A 17,888-nucleotide genomic window follows, 5' to 3' on the forward strand; every position below is an offset into this window, starting at 1 on the left:
GTGAAAACTACATAAAAAAAAATATATCAATAATTTTATGTAGCAATTTCATTACATTTATATTAATGTCTAACGTCAACTTTATTTATAGCCGTAAGGCGACACCAGTCAAGAACACAGAAAACATCGAAGGCGCTGAGCGAAAAGAAGATCAAAATGCAGCCGTTATGAGCTACGCTACACTTCACGACACAAACGGAAGACATATTTACGATCATGTGACTGACAACCTTTACGATTCCCCATACAGTGAGAGTCTTGCAGAAAATGCAGCGTACGGAAGACGAAGTGACACTGACTCCGCCTATGAACCTGAGCCGACCGGACCCAGTGCAGTGGTCACTATTAATGGGGTCGCAGTTCGTTGATAGGCAGAAATTCAACTGCTTCGTAGCGTTTAATTGTAAATGAAAATTTGAAGATTAGGCTTTAAGGTAGTGATCTATGAACTATTAATAAATCAGTGCTATATCGATTGTACAAGATTCTTTTCCTAAAACTGGGTAACCAATATGAATTTTGTAAAATGAAGGCAGAAGGACAGTTTTAGACTGTCGACTCGTCAAAAACGTCACCTAGTCGTTTTAGGTACCTTTAATAACTGATTATCGACTTAAACGCTAATTCAACTGCCAAAATGTTACCTCTCATTATTTTTACATGAAACTTTTACTTGAATAGCCAGAATGGTTACCAATGTTTTACGAAAATTACCAGGCTAAGCGCACTTTAGTTGCAAAACCACAGTGCATGGATACAGCACTAACTTTATAAACAGTGCATTATGTAGCATTTACGAAATACCTTTAGAAGAAGGATTATTGTTACAAAAGTGAATTCATAGTTACTATACTAAAAAGACGTTTTTAAAATAAGTTTAAATCGAATGAACAATAATTTTAGAATCGAATAAGTTGGAAATAAAATGTTATTCCATTAGTAACTATAGAATCTAAAGTGCGTTTAGACCTGATTAAAAGTTTTTAATTATTCCAAACGTATGTGTTCAAAGTGATCACCAACCCTTACTAGGTATTTAACCAAAGATGTAAAAAGAGTTGGAAATTGTATGAGGTATATTAATATTTATGCTAGATTATGATTGCTGTATAGTATTCAGTTTTTCTTAAGTTTTGCTTTGAGCTTTGACGTCGCACCGGTTGCATCGAATTGCGAAGACTCAAGTCGGCTCAAGAAGGAAAAGTGGGTTTGTTTTTATTTTCATAATAAATACCTATAATATTAAAAAGTACCTGTATTTTTTAACTTTTTATTTATAGTCGTGAAGGTGATAAACCACATCGATGACTATTTTTTATTAATTTTGAAGCATTTTATTTATAACTAAATCATTTTATCATATTATAAAATTAACGTGGTCTCCATCTCCTGATGTCGCACTTTTACCCCACAGGGGCGATTGGAGGCGCTATCTTATTTTAATTAGTCTTAATCATCGTCGAAGATAAAAATATTTATAATTTAAAACATATTGTCTAAAAATAAAATGGAGTTAAATTCTTTCGAATGAAATTGCACGTAAAAATCATTCATTTTCAAAATAGTATCGTATGCGGTCTCGACGACATGGTAACGATTTAAAAAATGTATTCATTAAACGAAAATATAATGTTAATTTATCGAGGGTGAAATAAAAGACGGATTTACATTCGAAAATTTTATTTATTGTTAGCAAGTATGATTAAGTTTTGGAGAACCAGTGAGACACAATACTTAAGATCTCTTTTCAATTTCTGTAACACAAATAATTCTCCTACTTGATTTAATATTTCAATGATCTTCAATGTATGTAGTGTGGAAAACAAATTGGTTCGCCCTTTGCCTCTCACTAGCCTCAATTAAAAACCAATACTCATTGAAAACGAAACTTTATCATTTTCAATCTAATGAATTTTTAAATACATTTAATCAAGTACACGTTTTAATAAAAATAAATATAATAACGTATCAATTGTTTCTAATGTTGAATACTTTTAAGTAAAAGTACTGATATTCATAGTCGAAGTTCATTATAATATTGGTCACGATTTATTATGAACTAAAAAATAAGAGCATTCATTCATAATAAATACATATATATACATATATTTAACATGAGACAATAACTACAGAGTCAGAAAAATGCAATGCTTTTGAAAATCTAACTCGAATAATATCTGTAACTGCTTAAATAATTTAAACATAATGTAACATCAAAGAAATATATAATACATGAATACCACGATTTATATTTAAATTAATATTTAATAATTATAGTTTTTATATAATTTACGCCTAAAGATTATACATTCAATATTTAGGAGACGACCAAGATATACCGTACATGCCTTATTTATTTATTATCTATACATTAATAGGCAGACAAGACAAGGTACCTTTTCCTACTCAATTTGAAAAGGTTAAACTAAAAAAAACAATTGAAAGGAGGAAAATAATGTTCGACAATGCAAATGCATATAATTTTCAATAATAATAATTATAGTCAAATTTCGACCACTGGGCGAACACTAAAATCGTCATTAAAACGTCATTTAGTCCGCAGTTTTCCTTGTTTTATTTTTACCATTATTTTGTAACGATTGTGATTTTTAATATAAGTGGATTGAGTCGACTGCGGTTACAAAGGATATTAATTTGTTATATTTTTGTAAAAATAGTTATTGATAAATATTTTACTGTATCCCATATTATGCTTAAGATAATCTGTTTTGACATGTTCGTTTAATAAAGGTATTTGATATAATATTGTTTTTCTTCTAAATATAATGATCGTAACTGATTTATTATTGTAATCCTAACCGCCTGGCGACGGGACTGATGCGAACGGGCGGTGCAATGGGCGAAGCGATAATTTTCGCGGAGCGGATTTGAAGCAACGAGCAGTTTCGATCTATTTGCCGCGTCTCTTATCGACCGACAGCGAAATAATATGTTTTAACGTTATCTCAACATCGTTGAGAAGAAGTTGTTATCTTGTACGAGATTTTTAATTTAAGAAATAGTGGAGGACACCATCTTATGCAAAAATTGCATCTTTACTTCTTCCCCCTACCTCTTCAATGCATGTTTATTAAATATACGAGATCTACCTAAATATAACTCGCGCTCGCGCTGATTTTTGCCGTACTTTAATAACATTTTTTTTGTGTGTTTCAAGAATTGTAAAATTTCTAGTGATATTTGTTTTTACGCCGCTTACGTCGTCGACGCCGGGTGCACAGATATTGTGACCAGATTGAGAATAAATAATGTCTATTTGATCTTTAAAATGTACATTTCAAATGGAAAAAATAAATATAGTAAAAAAAACGATAAACTAAATATTAAAAAAAACACGAGTCTATATTTTTTACTTTAACGCTCCTATAAAATAAGCCCATATCCATTTTCTACGGTTTTGGTAGATTAATTTCTTTCCTTCTTTAAAATTATTGAACTTATAAAATTAAACCACACGAATAATAACATCGATTCATATTGGTAAAAAAATATCCACATTGAATTTGACTACAAATTATTGTAATTTTGTTAATCATTGCTTGAATACATATTGCGAGTGATATTTATTTTTGTGAAAATCGGTCGATTCGAATAAAGGTAATGATATGCATATTTAATTTATATGAAAGACAAACAAACAGTCATAACTAATATATTCAATATAACAATCATTGTCGACGACAACAGTACGACAATCATTTGCCGTATTAACAATTAACAAGCATATTTCATGAATCAAACGTTCACACAAACATAAAGTGACAAAGTGTTATGTAAACCTTATAGATTACAAATTGTTAATTTATAATTTGCTTATTTTAAGGAGTAGGAAACCAAATGATATCAACTCTACGGAATAGGATAGGTAGCATATATCGTCATGTGGTAGAAAAAAGTACTATGCAAAAAATATATACTCGAGCTATTATTTAATCTGTATTTGTAAAGTAATACAATTTTGTATATATGTTTTTATTGTGTACGATGCAGTAGCGAAATTTTACCTAAATTAAGGTTTAAGGGAATTGTTGTTACACAGATTTACGAATGAAATTATATAACTTCTTGTAAAAAAAATTGTTAAGGCGTTGGCCTTAATATATTTATTTTTATCGGTTAACTGATAAATTAGGAATAAATAATACAGGTGATATTAAATTTTAATGATATGTGTAATGCAAAAAAGACCATCTAAAGCTTACATATAATTTAAATGCATGAATTGTTATGTATATGCTACTATTTTTAGACCGACATATTAATAACACGATCAATAGCTTATCCAATAATCATGGATGTCATATTTTTCAGGTGGCAATACCTGTGATACACGAAATGTTGCCAGTTAAAAGAAAAATGTATGTCTTAATATCTGTGAGAAGCAATAATTCACATTATTATAGATTAATTGAACTGACACTAGCTTTATATTAAAGCCAATTTTATTATTTCTTATTTCAAGAAATAACGAATGTAATGAAGATTATTCTTGTCAGTTGCGCCTTACTATTAATTTGACTATTTAGGTTTTAATATGAATATTTATTCAAATGCTTATTTTTGATTTTACATACTTAACAAAAAATTATTACGTATTTAAATAACACTATGTTTGTATAACAACTTCAGTATGACGCGAGGAACTTAATCAATGAACACTTTTTCATTCATAGCATATTAATCTACAATCAAACTTTGCTCAACTAACAATTCTATACGGGCTTGCTACGTGTTGCATAATTTCAATCTATTTTTTTGTCGTCAAGTGTAAAATACAGTATATAAAAGACCTGGTTGCCGAAACATTTAATTTACCGAATATTAATATGGAAGCCCACTTACTAATAAATAAAACAAATCGTCTACAATTATCAAGATAAGGACAGAGCCCAGTATAAGGAGCTCCCGTTCTGTAGAACACAAAAATTAAGGCACTTACGGAAATGCCACACGAGCGCAAACGTTTATAATTAAAGACACGCTCGATATATTATAAATAGATATAAATAATAATAACAGGAAACAAAAATAAAAACAGAAAAATAAATCAATGAACATATTTATTTTGTTTAACTTTTACCTCTGGAAATAAATAAAAACTTTAATGAACAAAAATTTAAGTATTATAAAAAGGAGTATTGAATTTTGTAAAAAAAATAGTTTACAAAAAACAATTTCATTTTGACGCAATAATTTTCGATTTTTAAATTTCGTTCAGTATTTGTAATATTTAAGGAAATTTAAAAATCTTAAAGTACACAACAGCTTGAAACATTGCTAAATTTATAACGAAGCTACAGAACTTACTGCCGTAAAACACGACACGACTCGTCCTCCCCGGAACCGTCAATGCGTCACGCGACGATCCCCCATCGAATACATTACATAATTATTCGATATATCGATAAAAATAATTAATTCACATCTGTAACATTTATTTGTTAATCCGAATAAATTATTTTAAATATAAAAGCTCAATAACATTCATCATTACGTGTTTATAAAAATTTATTACATTACATAGAATTTTTTTAATACAATACAATAAAGTGCAAGTTACGCTAAACCGACAGACAAAAATGTTGACCAAACTTGCATATATTAATAATAAACAATAATCCACACGGATAAATTACGTACAGTATATGAAAAAATGATTATATTTCTTCTATATAAGAACAAAACTACAAATTGCATTCAAAGTTTAGTAAAAGTCGATATATCACATTTCCAATTATTTCATTACTATTGCTTAGACAACCAACTATACATGTAATTTTATGTATAAATATATATTTAATTCGAGATACATATAACTAAATAATAATATAATGACGGGCGACGGGCCCTCTATAAAAGTTTCACTGCTAACCTACTTTACACTTACGTCGTTTAGGAATATATCAAATATCAACACAAAGTCTACCTCGGGAACAACTTGATTTTAAACATCATACATTCATTTGTTGAAGTCGCAGACACCGTTTCAGTATTAAAACGTTACATAATTCACTTCATCTTTAAGTACTGGCTGCCATTTTGAAATTAGTAAGACTACTTATGGCTAGTAGACAATTTTTTATTTCGAGTTTCGACTGTAGAAATCATAAAAAGTTTAATTCTGTACGAAGCAATATAATATTTTACTGTATTGTTACAGCGTCCATGCCCTCTGCTTTCCTTCCTAGGCTGAGCTCCTTCGCGAACTCAGAGTATTAAGTTTGCAGTGTTATCTTATCTGGTACATCTAATATTCAGATCCATATAACAGTCAAAAAAGTTCAATTTTTAGTCCATAAAAATATTATCTTATGAACGTCGTCGTATTTCAAATTACAACATAATGGATAAAAATATATTTCGAATGGTCTACTTGCAAACCAATGCTGAGAATACGCGAATAATACTTAAGAAAATCTCCGTGTTAATTGGAAGGAGAGCATTGTTCGCCTGGCTCTGAACCGCATATAAATACACCCAAGACAAGTGTCTATAAAATATTTATTTCAGCCAAAATATTCGCAGTGATTTGACTACATCTCACGATCAAGGTTCCCAAAGGTTATATACAAACTATTATAGTTTTTAGGAAAATGTATGTGTGAACCGCTACTACTACAACACAGGCCTCGGGGCCTCAGCGTCCAACCCTCACTTAGACAGTTTGCTGATCACTCTAATCAAGGCTCCGTTTTCATCCTTCAATCTCTGATTCTCAATTTGCAGCGCTTGCTGGAACTGAAAATTTAGTTCACTTTATTATACAAAGAACATTAAGAAACAAAACATGTTTGACTTGACATTAAATACTAGAAACTTTAAATAAGGCAGGAATAAACAGTCGAAATAAAAGATTAATTATTTATCAGCCAAAATATTTTTTTCCTATATATTAAATTCAGATAACGAAAAATTAATATTTGGATTAAAATGGGATTTCTAGTCAATTAAATTAATGGAGTTATGAACTACATAAAAGGTGAAGAGCAAACGTTTGTCAAATCAATCGAATAAATGGACGGAAGAACCAAACTTTAAAAACAAAGACAATATTTACAAAGTATGTTGCGATGGTATTAGAGTATACGCCTACGAGTATTCGTCTCAATACTGATACGAGACAAGTGGGCGGGAGGAGATGGACGACAAGACTAATCGGCGATGCAGATCCTCAGGAACATATTTTACACACAAGGATGACATCGTTCGCTGTGTACTTATTGTATAAATATACCTAAACCCGTAGACACAACTTTAATTGCGGTAACAACTTAGGTTTTAATATTGATACATGTTAGGCAAAACTAAGAATAACACAATTATATTTATAAATTAATTTAACTCTAAAGCTGTAAGGCAATGCTTAACGCCCTACTCCTCTCTCAAACTAACAAAGCTTCATTAGCAACTGATAAAGTGTAATATTGTTCTAAAGTTTATTGGCGACGATACAACCGTTCTATGGCTTCGAAATGACAAATGTGAAGTGTTACGTGTTCCTTTGTTGTGGGTGGGACACACATGCAACACGATTAAAACAACACCTTACGTACAACAACTAACTCGGATGTCATCACAAGTGATTCTTTTATATGTACTAATATACTGAATTCAAATTCATTGTCCACAAAATTATATTGATATTATAATTCTGAGAGTTTTTTTTTTTTTGTTTATAATTACAAATTGAACTGAGTATTGTAATTGTAAATATATATATTTTAATTACAAATACAAAGAAAAAAATGATATCAATATATTTATCTAACGGTTACGTAATAGATACTTGCAGCTGACTAAATCTACTGCAGTCATCGGGTACAATAGAACGGGTACAGTGATACGGCAACGCCAAACAAAGCTTCGTGTTTAGTAGTCGTACCTTGTTAGATACGTATCAAGACATGCTCGCCATAGCACACGGTTAATATATTACAATGGCGTGGATCGTGCCGTGGATCGTGGCGTGTGTGTACTGAGTGGCGCAGTCGGAAGACGAACACGTCTGAACTCGGGATCAAAGCTCATCTACTCGTTATAATGTAGGACACTCTTTATGTACGTAGATTAGTAAATGCAATCGATTTCCAACACGTACGTACATACGTACTACGTTTGAATTATGGTAATATCGCTATATTGATTATTTATATATACAATATACATATATAATGTAATCGTGTATTTTCATAGAAGATCCCGACTACGCCGCTAAGTGCCAACACCGAGCGAATGCCCACACATTTACCTATTTGGCGGCAGAGTTGGTCAATTTGCTGACGACCCGCGTTAGGGCACGATTCTCGGCTCTCAACCTTTCGTTCTCGGCTTTTAGCTTTTGCAATTGCTACAAAACGAACACGAACATTACAACTCGTCATGTCACCGAGGCGGCGACACTATCGCCATCTCGAGGTCCGCCGTGTACAACTAAACACACCAGAAGCTGTCAAATCGTATGGTTATTTCAAATCGAACTTTCGTCTTGGATTCTTTGTATAGTGTCGTGTTTGTGTTTTACTATATAGAACTGTTGTTACAAGACTTACCTTCAACTCCTCTTCCATTTCCGACAATTTTCTTTCCATGGCTCTTTTTTCTCGTTTCTCGATCTCAGAGAGCGAATTTTGATTCTGAAAATAATGATACAGTTGAAGAATGATACGAGATATACCTCCAGCGGACCGTGTTTCCGGGTTACTTTGTCCATATTCCTCTCAAACGGCATACAAAGCCTAGCATGTAAACCAAGGTTGTGTAAAGGTATAAGCGCATTCATAATTTTTAAATATTGTATTTTGAGCAAATGTAATTTTTATGTTCGATAAATTTTCACAAAGATAATTCCCCGAAAAAATTGAGTCAAACTAGTACTTTTATATTTAAGAACTAAAACATATGTATATAAAATATGAAATAATCATACAGGATCTTAAACATGTCTAATAACGATGAAATTATCTCGGTTCAACTGTCAAAATGCTCGCGGACGAATAAGTTTTAGCATGTAAATCATAATCATTATAATTTATTCAGAACCACGTGAACATGAATACATATGTCTTTACCTGGTTTACGACGTTCCCTAACCATTTTACGATTCAGTTTGGATCAAAGCTATCCTCTAGTGTCGAAGTAACCCGCAAGCACAGTATTTTATATTCAAAAATATACTTCAAATAAAACATTAAAATCGCAAAGCTTGCTACAACAACAATAACATCGTAATTTGTAAATAACAAATTACTTTCTACGATTAGAAATTATAATACCAAACATCAAAACAATATTCGCCGCTGCAAAATTTCCATCCCATGCATTTATGATTTGACATAATATATAAACAAAGTATTTAAATGTTATTTAATTAAACACATTCATTATAAACTGACGAGCATTCGCATCAAAACAGATTTGATGGATAGATAAACAAATAGTTCGAAATGGTCTAAACTCGAGCCAATCTGTCAAACGACATCTGCGTACGTAATTAGTAGCTGTGTTGTGGGCGGGGATTAGTCAAGCGCTTTTAAATAGGGACACGTATGTACGAAGATGCTGGCTGCAAGATTCACGGTCGTGGTCCACGAGCCAAACATATACACTGTACATAAGTCCAGCCATTCGGAGATACATTTATTAATTAATTATGTTACAACAATATTCCTACTGAACAAAACCAAGTAATTATGTTGAATTGATTTTGTTTGAGAAAACAGCAAACGTAAAAGAAAGTTTCTTATTAAAAGATGTGAACGCTAAGCTAGCACACGCTTCCGAAGTAACTTTTCGATGAGCCCGTACAGATTCATAAAGAAAATAATAATAGAGAAAATTTAAGAATAAAAAAGCATTCCAAATGATCAAACAATAAAATAACTACAATATTCACACGATGAAACATTCGCTATTATTTAAACGGTAGCGATGTGTACAGTGTTTATGTTCATACCACTTGTGAGAGCCTCGTGATCGTCGCCCGAGCGTCGCGCAACTGCTGCTCCGAAGTCGAGAGTAGTGCGCGCAGACGTCGCACTTCAACTTGCGACGCTTCGTAAAGGGCTTTGTAGTCGCGTTCCTCACCGTCCTCAGTCCGTTCGCTACCAGACTGAAATGCACAAAGATTATTGCATTTATTTATAAATTATACACATAGATAAAAAATAGCTTTTAATTTATTTTAATCACAAGCAAAACCGTGCCTGCGCTGTATTAAACACTAAAACCTTCTCACTTCGCACTTAGATATTCTTGTATAAGTTTTAGAGACGTGAGTGTGTAGGTATATGAATGTTTTGTAGTTATTTTTTAGTTAGGAAACACAAAACAGCTCTTTACTTATAAATATAAATAAAATTTTAAGCCTTTTGGTATAACAGAAGTTTCCTCAATAAAAACAATATTCTTGGTATTATTTACGAGAATAAATTCGTTTCAGGCCATGTCGTTTTTCCAGAATATTACTAATACGCTTATAATCATTGTAGCCATTAACAACGTAGATCCAGCTGCATGATATGTAACTACTTATAAGAAAAAGTTACTGCGTCACACGCAAATAAAAAATATTCATAAATTTTAAACTCATTTATCTCTATCCGTGTATAAATCGTTTACCTCCGTAAAAAGTTATTTTGACCAGCAATCATAATATTCTAAGGCTAATCTAAAAAACTTCAACCTTTGAAAATATTACAGATAAACAATTTTAAATACGAACTTTTAAGGATAAAATCTCAACAAAATTCTATTAATAATATACTTTCATCTCATATTCATCATCGTCATATAGAATATATTCGTTTCTGTTAAGTTATAAGGAGACGATTCCCAAAAATAGGAGATCTATTTCGTGTTTAAATATGGTATGGTGCTGCCTCCTTTATCAACATAAAAATTTCAATAATAGCGTCACTATTTCAGGTGCCTATAACAACATAAAGCTGATGGTTCTGCTCTTGAACTCTCTTGAGTTTGACGATTTACGATCACAAGTGCGGAACCAGAGTGCCCCTGTGCTTGTGCGTACACGTGTAGAACACGATATTTTCTACGCAGTTGGAAATGAGGACATATAAATATATAAGTTATAATCATATTAAAAAAAAACAAATATTTAATGTACGAGCAGGAGGGAAGAGCATTTAAGTCGATAATTGAATAATAATGTTATACTGATTGTAAAATAATACTAATTGATTTAAATAGAACACGGAATGCATCATGATGCTTGATGACACGTGAGCTTCCTTACAATACCTCGTGATACTAACTTGTCTTACTCGAAATCAAAAATATATTTAAGAATTAATTAAATTAATCATCACTATTATCAATGTATGACCGTAACAAAGATAATATTAATTAGTTTTTTATTCATTTAGTAATTAAGATACAACAAATTGGCAACACCACAATACATCACATCTCATCGTAGTCTGTATTTATATGAATTTTGTTATGTATGTTATATGATAGTATTAAAAAAAAACATACACAATAACCATCTGAAGCAACTGAATTAAGACTCAAGGAGCGGGAATTGAGTCCTGACACAGAGTCGAGATCGGTGAGTGACCGCGATCGCTCTTTATTGAGATCACTCCTGCTTAATGATCGCGATTTCCTTTCTGGCCTCGCTGGCGGTATGCTGGGTACTTCTGCTTGTGCTGGCACCTCTACGGGCGCTTCGGCCGCGACTTTAACTGGCAATAACGGCACCGGTTTGGGTTTAAAGTTCTTTTGGCTCGCTAACAACTTTTTATCTAATTTTTTTAACACAGGCGTCATCAAATTCAATGATCCCAATGATGCTCCACTTAAATATACACCTCCATATCCTGAACTCGTACCGCCGTATATGCTTAAATTCGAGGGTCGACCTAAGCCAACCGTATAAGGGTTGTAGTTTCTGTATGAGCCAGAACCATACGAATTCGAATAATTGTTCGAATACGGATTGTACTGTCCGCCAATCATCGAGCTGAGCATGCTCGGTGAAGACCCATAGTGCGAGGTGAGACTGCGCGGTCGCGACGAGTATCTGTCCTGTTTCCGACTCATCTTCGTTCACATGTCAATCGCGCATTCGAATACGAAAAAAACGAGTGATCGTAGCGCGATTTCAAAACACACTGACTGTTTTCCAAGACTTATAAATCTACACGATGTGAAAATATTGTTAACTCCCACACAAAACAGTGGTTCATAGATAGTGCGAGCGAGACGCCCGTGACGTACTAAACAGATCAGACGAGAGGGCTATATTCAAGTGAACACGTGAGAAAGTCATCACCTGTAAATATAACAAAGCCGCTGTCGTCAACAAGCTAAGCGCGAATACAAGTCCTAATCTCGATTAAAATATGACATAACGTACATATACGAACGTTTCTATAATTAACTACCCAGTGGTAGTTAATTATGTCGATCAGTAATAGTTTCCCTCAGCACCAGCATGGGAAACGAAGGTCATACTGTGTCGTTAATGCGTGCGCCCGCCCCGCTCGTGCAGGTACGCATGCGCTAAAAATAAACGGCAGCGCTTTGCGCAGATAAACTTCATAAATCACATCAAACATAAATAATAATCACAAGTATAGTCATCCGATCTCCTTATACGAAACTCATGCTAAGAAAACTTTTGAAGACCAAAATAATTATTTCTTTTATTTTTCAATAATAACGACAAAAACAAATGTAAAATATAATTAGTAATTGTTAAATATACATAAAAACATCGATCACAAAGACCTCTATCCACACTAAAATAAAATTCTATTTTCAAGTTTACGGAGCTCTGGTTTAGAATTCCGTTGACCCAAATACTAACTTAGCTCTTAATGTGGCTGACTGGAATTTTCAACGATGCATTCGAAATCCACAGAAATAGTTGTGAAACGATCTTACAAAAGACTTTATTTTTGTACAGACTGCGAAACATCGATTAAACAGACAGTTAAAAGAAATAGGTTAAATTTTAGTTCCACTAGAGAGTTCATTATCACTTTTAATCATTTTTGTGTGTGTCATATTAATGTACGACATTAATTCGTGAAAATACAACGCAATATATATATATATATATATATATATATATTATAAAAAAAATATATATATATTTTAATTAATTGCTTCTGCTTCGAAAGAACTATATAATTACTTATGTATCCGTTTGTGTCTATATAGTACTTACGATTGTTTTTTTTTATCAATTTAGCATATTTCGCGCTAACGAAATGGAAGTTCACAAATTTAATGCAAAAGAAATTTACAGTATTGAACACTAATATTTGTATTGCGTTCTCGTGTGCTACTATATCTTATACTTAGGACTCGACACTGCTTCAAAATACGTTCCGTTCAAATTCAAATGTAACACAGTTATTTTACTTGATTATTTATTGAAATTTGAATAGCGGAAAACAATACCTAAATCATATTCTACTAACATCTTATAATACTGGTGTGACACACATACATCTCAGTTCTCGTGGGCGACACGGAAACTAGCTTTCATCGCGTACACTAAAAAACTTTACGACAGAACATAATAAAAATACTTCCGCTATAGCAGAATCAAGTAATAACAGAAATATTTTTCATAAAAAAAAAATATCGAATCAAATCTAAATATTCTTTATTCAAGTATGCTCATTAAAGCACTTTTGAATCGTCATGTTGAATTGTTGAATTAAATGTCAAGATACCACCGGTTCGGAAAGTAGATTATACCGAAAACACATCAGGGAATTAACCGTATCATTTAAGCATACTCGATCTGATATCACAAATTACTTAAGAAATAAAAATATTACCCTACACTTTTTACCTTTGATAATATTTTTATATTTTACATACGTATACACTCGTATCTGTTTAATTTATATCGTCTAAGTTGTATCACAAACATGCCTCAAGTACCAATTTATACGGTTTGATCAATTTAGGTATTTTGAACGAGAGTTCGTGTATAAATTATGTAAAACTCTTCATTTACTGGATTGTCGTGCTAAGTATTATATTTTCATAATGTAATCTTTGAGAAGTAATTAAAACGAACTATCTATTTCTTGTATAAAATAATTTTAACAAATCTCTTTAAGAACATACAATCTTTACGTTGTTGTCAGCTATAATCAATATTAACTGTACTTCGATAATGATCATATTGTTTATGCATTGTTAGTGAAGAAATAAGGTTGCGGTTGGCGGTCAAGGAATATACATATCAAGGAGAACGAAAGATATAAATACATTTTGACATGGATTCAATTAAGTCCACTTGAAAGATGCTTAGTCATTAGTATATTTCTTTATTTTTGTTAAAAAACATTTCAAGTGTTGAGATAAATTACATCCAAATAAAAACACAACTGTTTTCTATGAATTTTTCATTTGGATCAATATTATCAGATAAATATGACACCAATAAATATTGCTATTATAATTTATCTCCACCGAGAGTTACAAAGCATATTCGTCAAATTGTCTCTTTCGATAAATCTCTTTTTATTTATTACTTCGACGATTATTTTATTGTTCCCACTGTCTGTAAAACGTCGACATGTGAGCTGTAATATTTTATTATTTTTAATTTAAATAGAAAAATATGAAAATTTTATTTTTTTATCAATATCAAGAGCACTATAAAAATGGTTTTCCTTAAATCTTGTTACGTTTAAGATTTTGCAGAAGAACTAATAATGATTTTCGTGCCACTTTAATTTATAATATATACATATATCCAAATATAATCTTCCACACAATCTATCTATTCACGTTATCATAGTAATATATTATAAATGAAGATATACAAAATAAATTTTTTGGTAGTTACCTTTAAGTTGAAAGTACTTTGACATATATTTTATGCTATGATAAATATTTATTTACATAATTTATATATAACAAAAACATGCTATAACTCCGGTAAGTTATTAGAAAAGGTTTAATTTAAAATAATAACGGTCATCAAAGGTTCAATGAGTTAGAATAACAAAATGTTTTTCTCGCAAACGCGAGTAGATGTACACCAGAACACCGACTGAGTTTAAATTTGAGCTAAATATACAATCTAGTTTTAGAACATTGTTATTACGATGGAACATTAACTCATAATACATTAACCGTGTTAATATTATCGAATTTCGACGGGTTCGACGTGTGCGTGGCACAGTTTACATATCGCCTGTGCTGTTCCTTGTAAAGAGGAACACACGTGTGCAGTAACAATGCAACTCGATGTGTCAAAGAGGAATACAACACAACGACAACCGCGTCCATATTATGAGACATTTATAAAACTCCGAGACGACTGGATTCAATCCAATTTGTCGATTACGACACAGCATTCGTTTTGATAATAAATTTATCAAAACATAGTTTTTGTATAAGTAGTCTAAATAATTAATCTTGTGTTTAGTGTATTTTGTACGAATTTCTATCAAGAATTCTTCATTCTATAAAATAGGAGATAATAAACCAATATAAATGAATATATAAACTACGTAGTCCCGAAATGGCTTTTGAGCTGTTTATCTATCGAGCGTGCCCAGTTAATTGTAGACTTGAAACATCATCGGTATATATATTATATTATTTATATTTAAAATAACTTAACACAGATATATTATCGCATCGCAGCTTGCTTCCAAGCAATATAAATTTATCTGAGAGTATGAATGTTTGTCCCTTTTAGTTTATCTATTACAGTGACAGAAAAATGGTGTATCCCTAATGTATATTGGTCAAACGTGTTCGTCGTGGCCAGTGTAACGGCCGAAAATACCCCGCTCTTTGTTTGCTTACGTCAATGCGGCAATCACTACTCGTGGCTAAATTGGTGCATACGTAATATTTTGTTTCCAGGAACATACATTTCTTTCGAATTATAAAAATAAATCATCACATTACTATTTTTTCGGCTTATATGTACAAAACACACCGAATGAAATAAATGATAATTATATATAAAAAAATATATATTAATTAATTTTTGACATTCCGCCCCGAACAGAGTTTAGTCACAGAATCTACGGATTTGGGTGCGTTCAGAGTGCAAGTCTTAACCTCCCTACTACCGATTCGCAACTTGGGCTGCCACTGAGAATTTCTTGTCAGAAAAACTCAATAACTTTCATTAATTCGACGGAAATCAAAATCGAAACTTCACAATCCTCAGCCGTCGAACTAAACCCGACAATAAATAGAACGACGACGTAGGTATGATGTCTGTTATTAAATAGTTTCCACGTTTTGATGACGTCCAAATGTCTTAAGTAATTCTGATGTAATTTTACTATAAAAATATTTAGAACAGTTAATTTGATTATAAAGGCATATGAACATTTTCATCTTCTTACAAAACAAAATACAATATCTTGTTATATAAAGCTTTAGAAACATTAAAGTGACAGACACATGGGCACCTAAATTTATTGTAATGTTATTTTGAAAGCGCTTTTTCTTAAAGATATGTTCCGCAATCAACTGTATTACTCATTTCAAGACGCTAATTTATAACTACAAGAGTAATCGATTATTACGACTTTGAATTAAATTCTTGAAAATATTCAATTTTTTTATGTAGTATATTTATTCACGTGTAATTTTGTAAATTAAAATGTACATTTTATTTGAATTTATAATTCTTTACAAAAATGTTTGAAAATAGTATTAGGCTTTTATTTATCTATTTTCGTGTAGACCCTGAATATGGCACGAGGAATATAACATCCTAGTTTCCAGAGTTGGTGGCGCGCTGGCGATGTAAGGGGTGGTTAATATTTCTTACAGTGCTATTGTCTATAGGCGATGGTGACCACTTACCATCAGGTGGCCCATTTGCCAGTCCCCTGATATATTTGAAATTAAAAATTAGAGTTCACATTGGTTAAATAGAATCTACTTCGTTTCATACTATTCGAAATTTACATACACATATTATTAGTATTTGCATAATTTTAGAACTCCAACATCTGCGTTTGATCCGAATTATATTAATAATATTTTCGAGAGTGCCGAAACAGAAATGCTTATAATTAACATAACAAGATAATTTTATTAATCATATCAAAGATAATCAACGTTGACGTTTATATCCAAGTGGAGTGATTCATTTATTTTTAAGACGAACCTCGTAGAACGTGACGATGTCCAGAGTTGATTTATATGTTTAGCACTCACCTGAACGTTTTCTGAGTCCCCGTCACCTTCACCGCCCCCGCCGCGGTCGTTGACAATATCCTAAAAGTATTATTGTATCATTAGCAACTGACCCAAGCTAATGGAATATGAGAAACTACGATACAAAATGTTATTAATAAATATGTTGAAATAACCAAAATATATGTATAAATTACATTCTAGTTTTATTTTATGAATTCTTAAGATATAATCTTATTTAGATCAGACTAGGGTCACATATGTTGGATATTAATTGGTAAAGAAATAATCAAACGAGATTGTCTAAAGTCATAAATTACTTAAACCTCCACCTCGTGGAGAAGGTTTTCAGTTTATTCTACCGCTCTGCTATAAAAAATCTGATATGTTAAATGGGTATTGTTTTCCAGGGTCATCGGTCATTTCGGGCCTTCAATTTTGTATTGTAACATATGATAGTCATACAATTATAACTCAAGTCCGATAATTCGAAACGAATTTCGCCACATCCATCTCATATAGCCAAAATTTTCAAGTTCATACGACGTCCCAACCCACGCACATATGAGTCACAGTTATTTTCCCGAAACTATGTAAGGAAACTTGACAATTATGATACAGATCCTTCTAGGGCACAATCCAAGTATATCGAGGCTATGACACATTGAATATTAAATCTAAATAGATTAACTACATAGTTC

The 17,888-nt window shown here is 31.8% G+C and overlaps 2 protein-coding genes across 10 annotated transcripts in view; one reads left to right on the top strand and one right to left on the bottom strand.

Annotated features, from left to right (window-relative positions):
• Positions 1 to 477, top strand: part of LOC113404243 (sushi, von Willebrand factor type A, EGF and pentraxin domain-containing protein 1) — a 51,353-nt gene extending 50,876 nt beyond the window's left edge. The window contains exon 18 of the mRNA XM_026645096.2: positions 92 to 477. Coding sequence (XP_026500881.2) covers positions 92 to 368 — 277 coding nt within the window. The 3' untranslated portion in view covers positions 369 to 477. The remainder of the gene's footprint in view (positions 1 to 91) is intronic.
• LOC113404244 (protein phosphatase 1 regulatory subunit 12A) overlaps positions 1 to 17,888 on the bottom strand; it is a 538,461-nt gene that overhangs the window by 490,114 nt on the left and 30,459 nt on the right. For 7 of the 9 annotated variants that reach the window (XM_026645098.2, XM_026645100.2, XM_026645105.2 and 4 more), the window contains 5 exons: positions 17,209 to 17,268; positions 9,974 to 10,129; positions 8,571 to 8,654; positions 8,270 to 8,368; positions 5,065 to 6,759 (listed from right to left, as the gene is read on the bottom strand). In XM_026645098.2, coding sequence (XP_026500883.2) covers positions 8,270 to 8,368; positions 8,571 to 8,654; positions 9,974 to 10,129; positions 17,209 to 17,268 — 399 coding nt within the window. In that variant the 3' untranslated portion in view covers positions 5,065 to 6,759. Of the gene's footprint in view, positions 1 to 5,064; positions 6,760 to 8,269; positions 8,369 to 8,570; positions 8,655 to 9,973; positions 10,130 to 17,208; positions 17,269 to 17,888 lie in introns of those variants that run through there. The other 2 variants (XR_010309893.1, XM_026645099.2) reach the window with 2 other exon arrangements.

This window comes from Vanessa tameamea, chromosome Z, assembly GCF_037043105.1.
Source record: "Vanessa tameamea isolate UH-Manoa-2023 chromosome Z, ilVanTame1 primary haplotype, whole genome shotgun sequence".
In the NCBI taxonomy this organism is placed as follows: Eukaryota; Metazoa; Arthropoda; class Insecta; order Lepidoptera; family Nymphalidae; genus Vanessa; species Vanessa tameamea.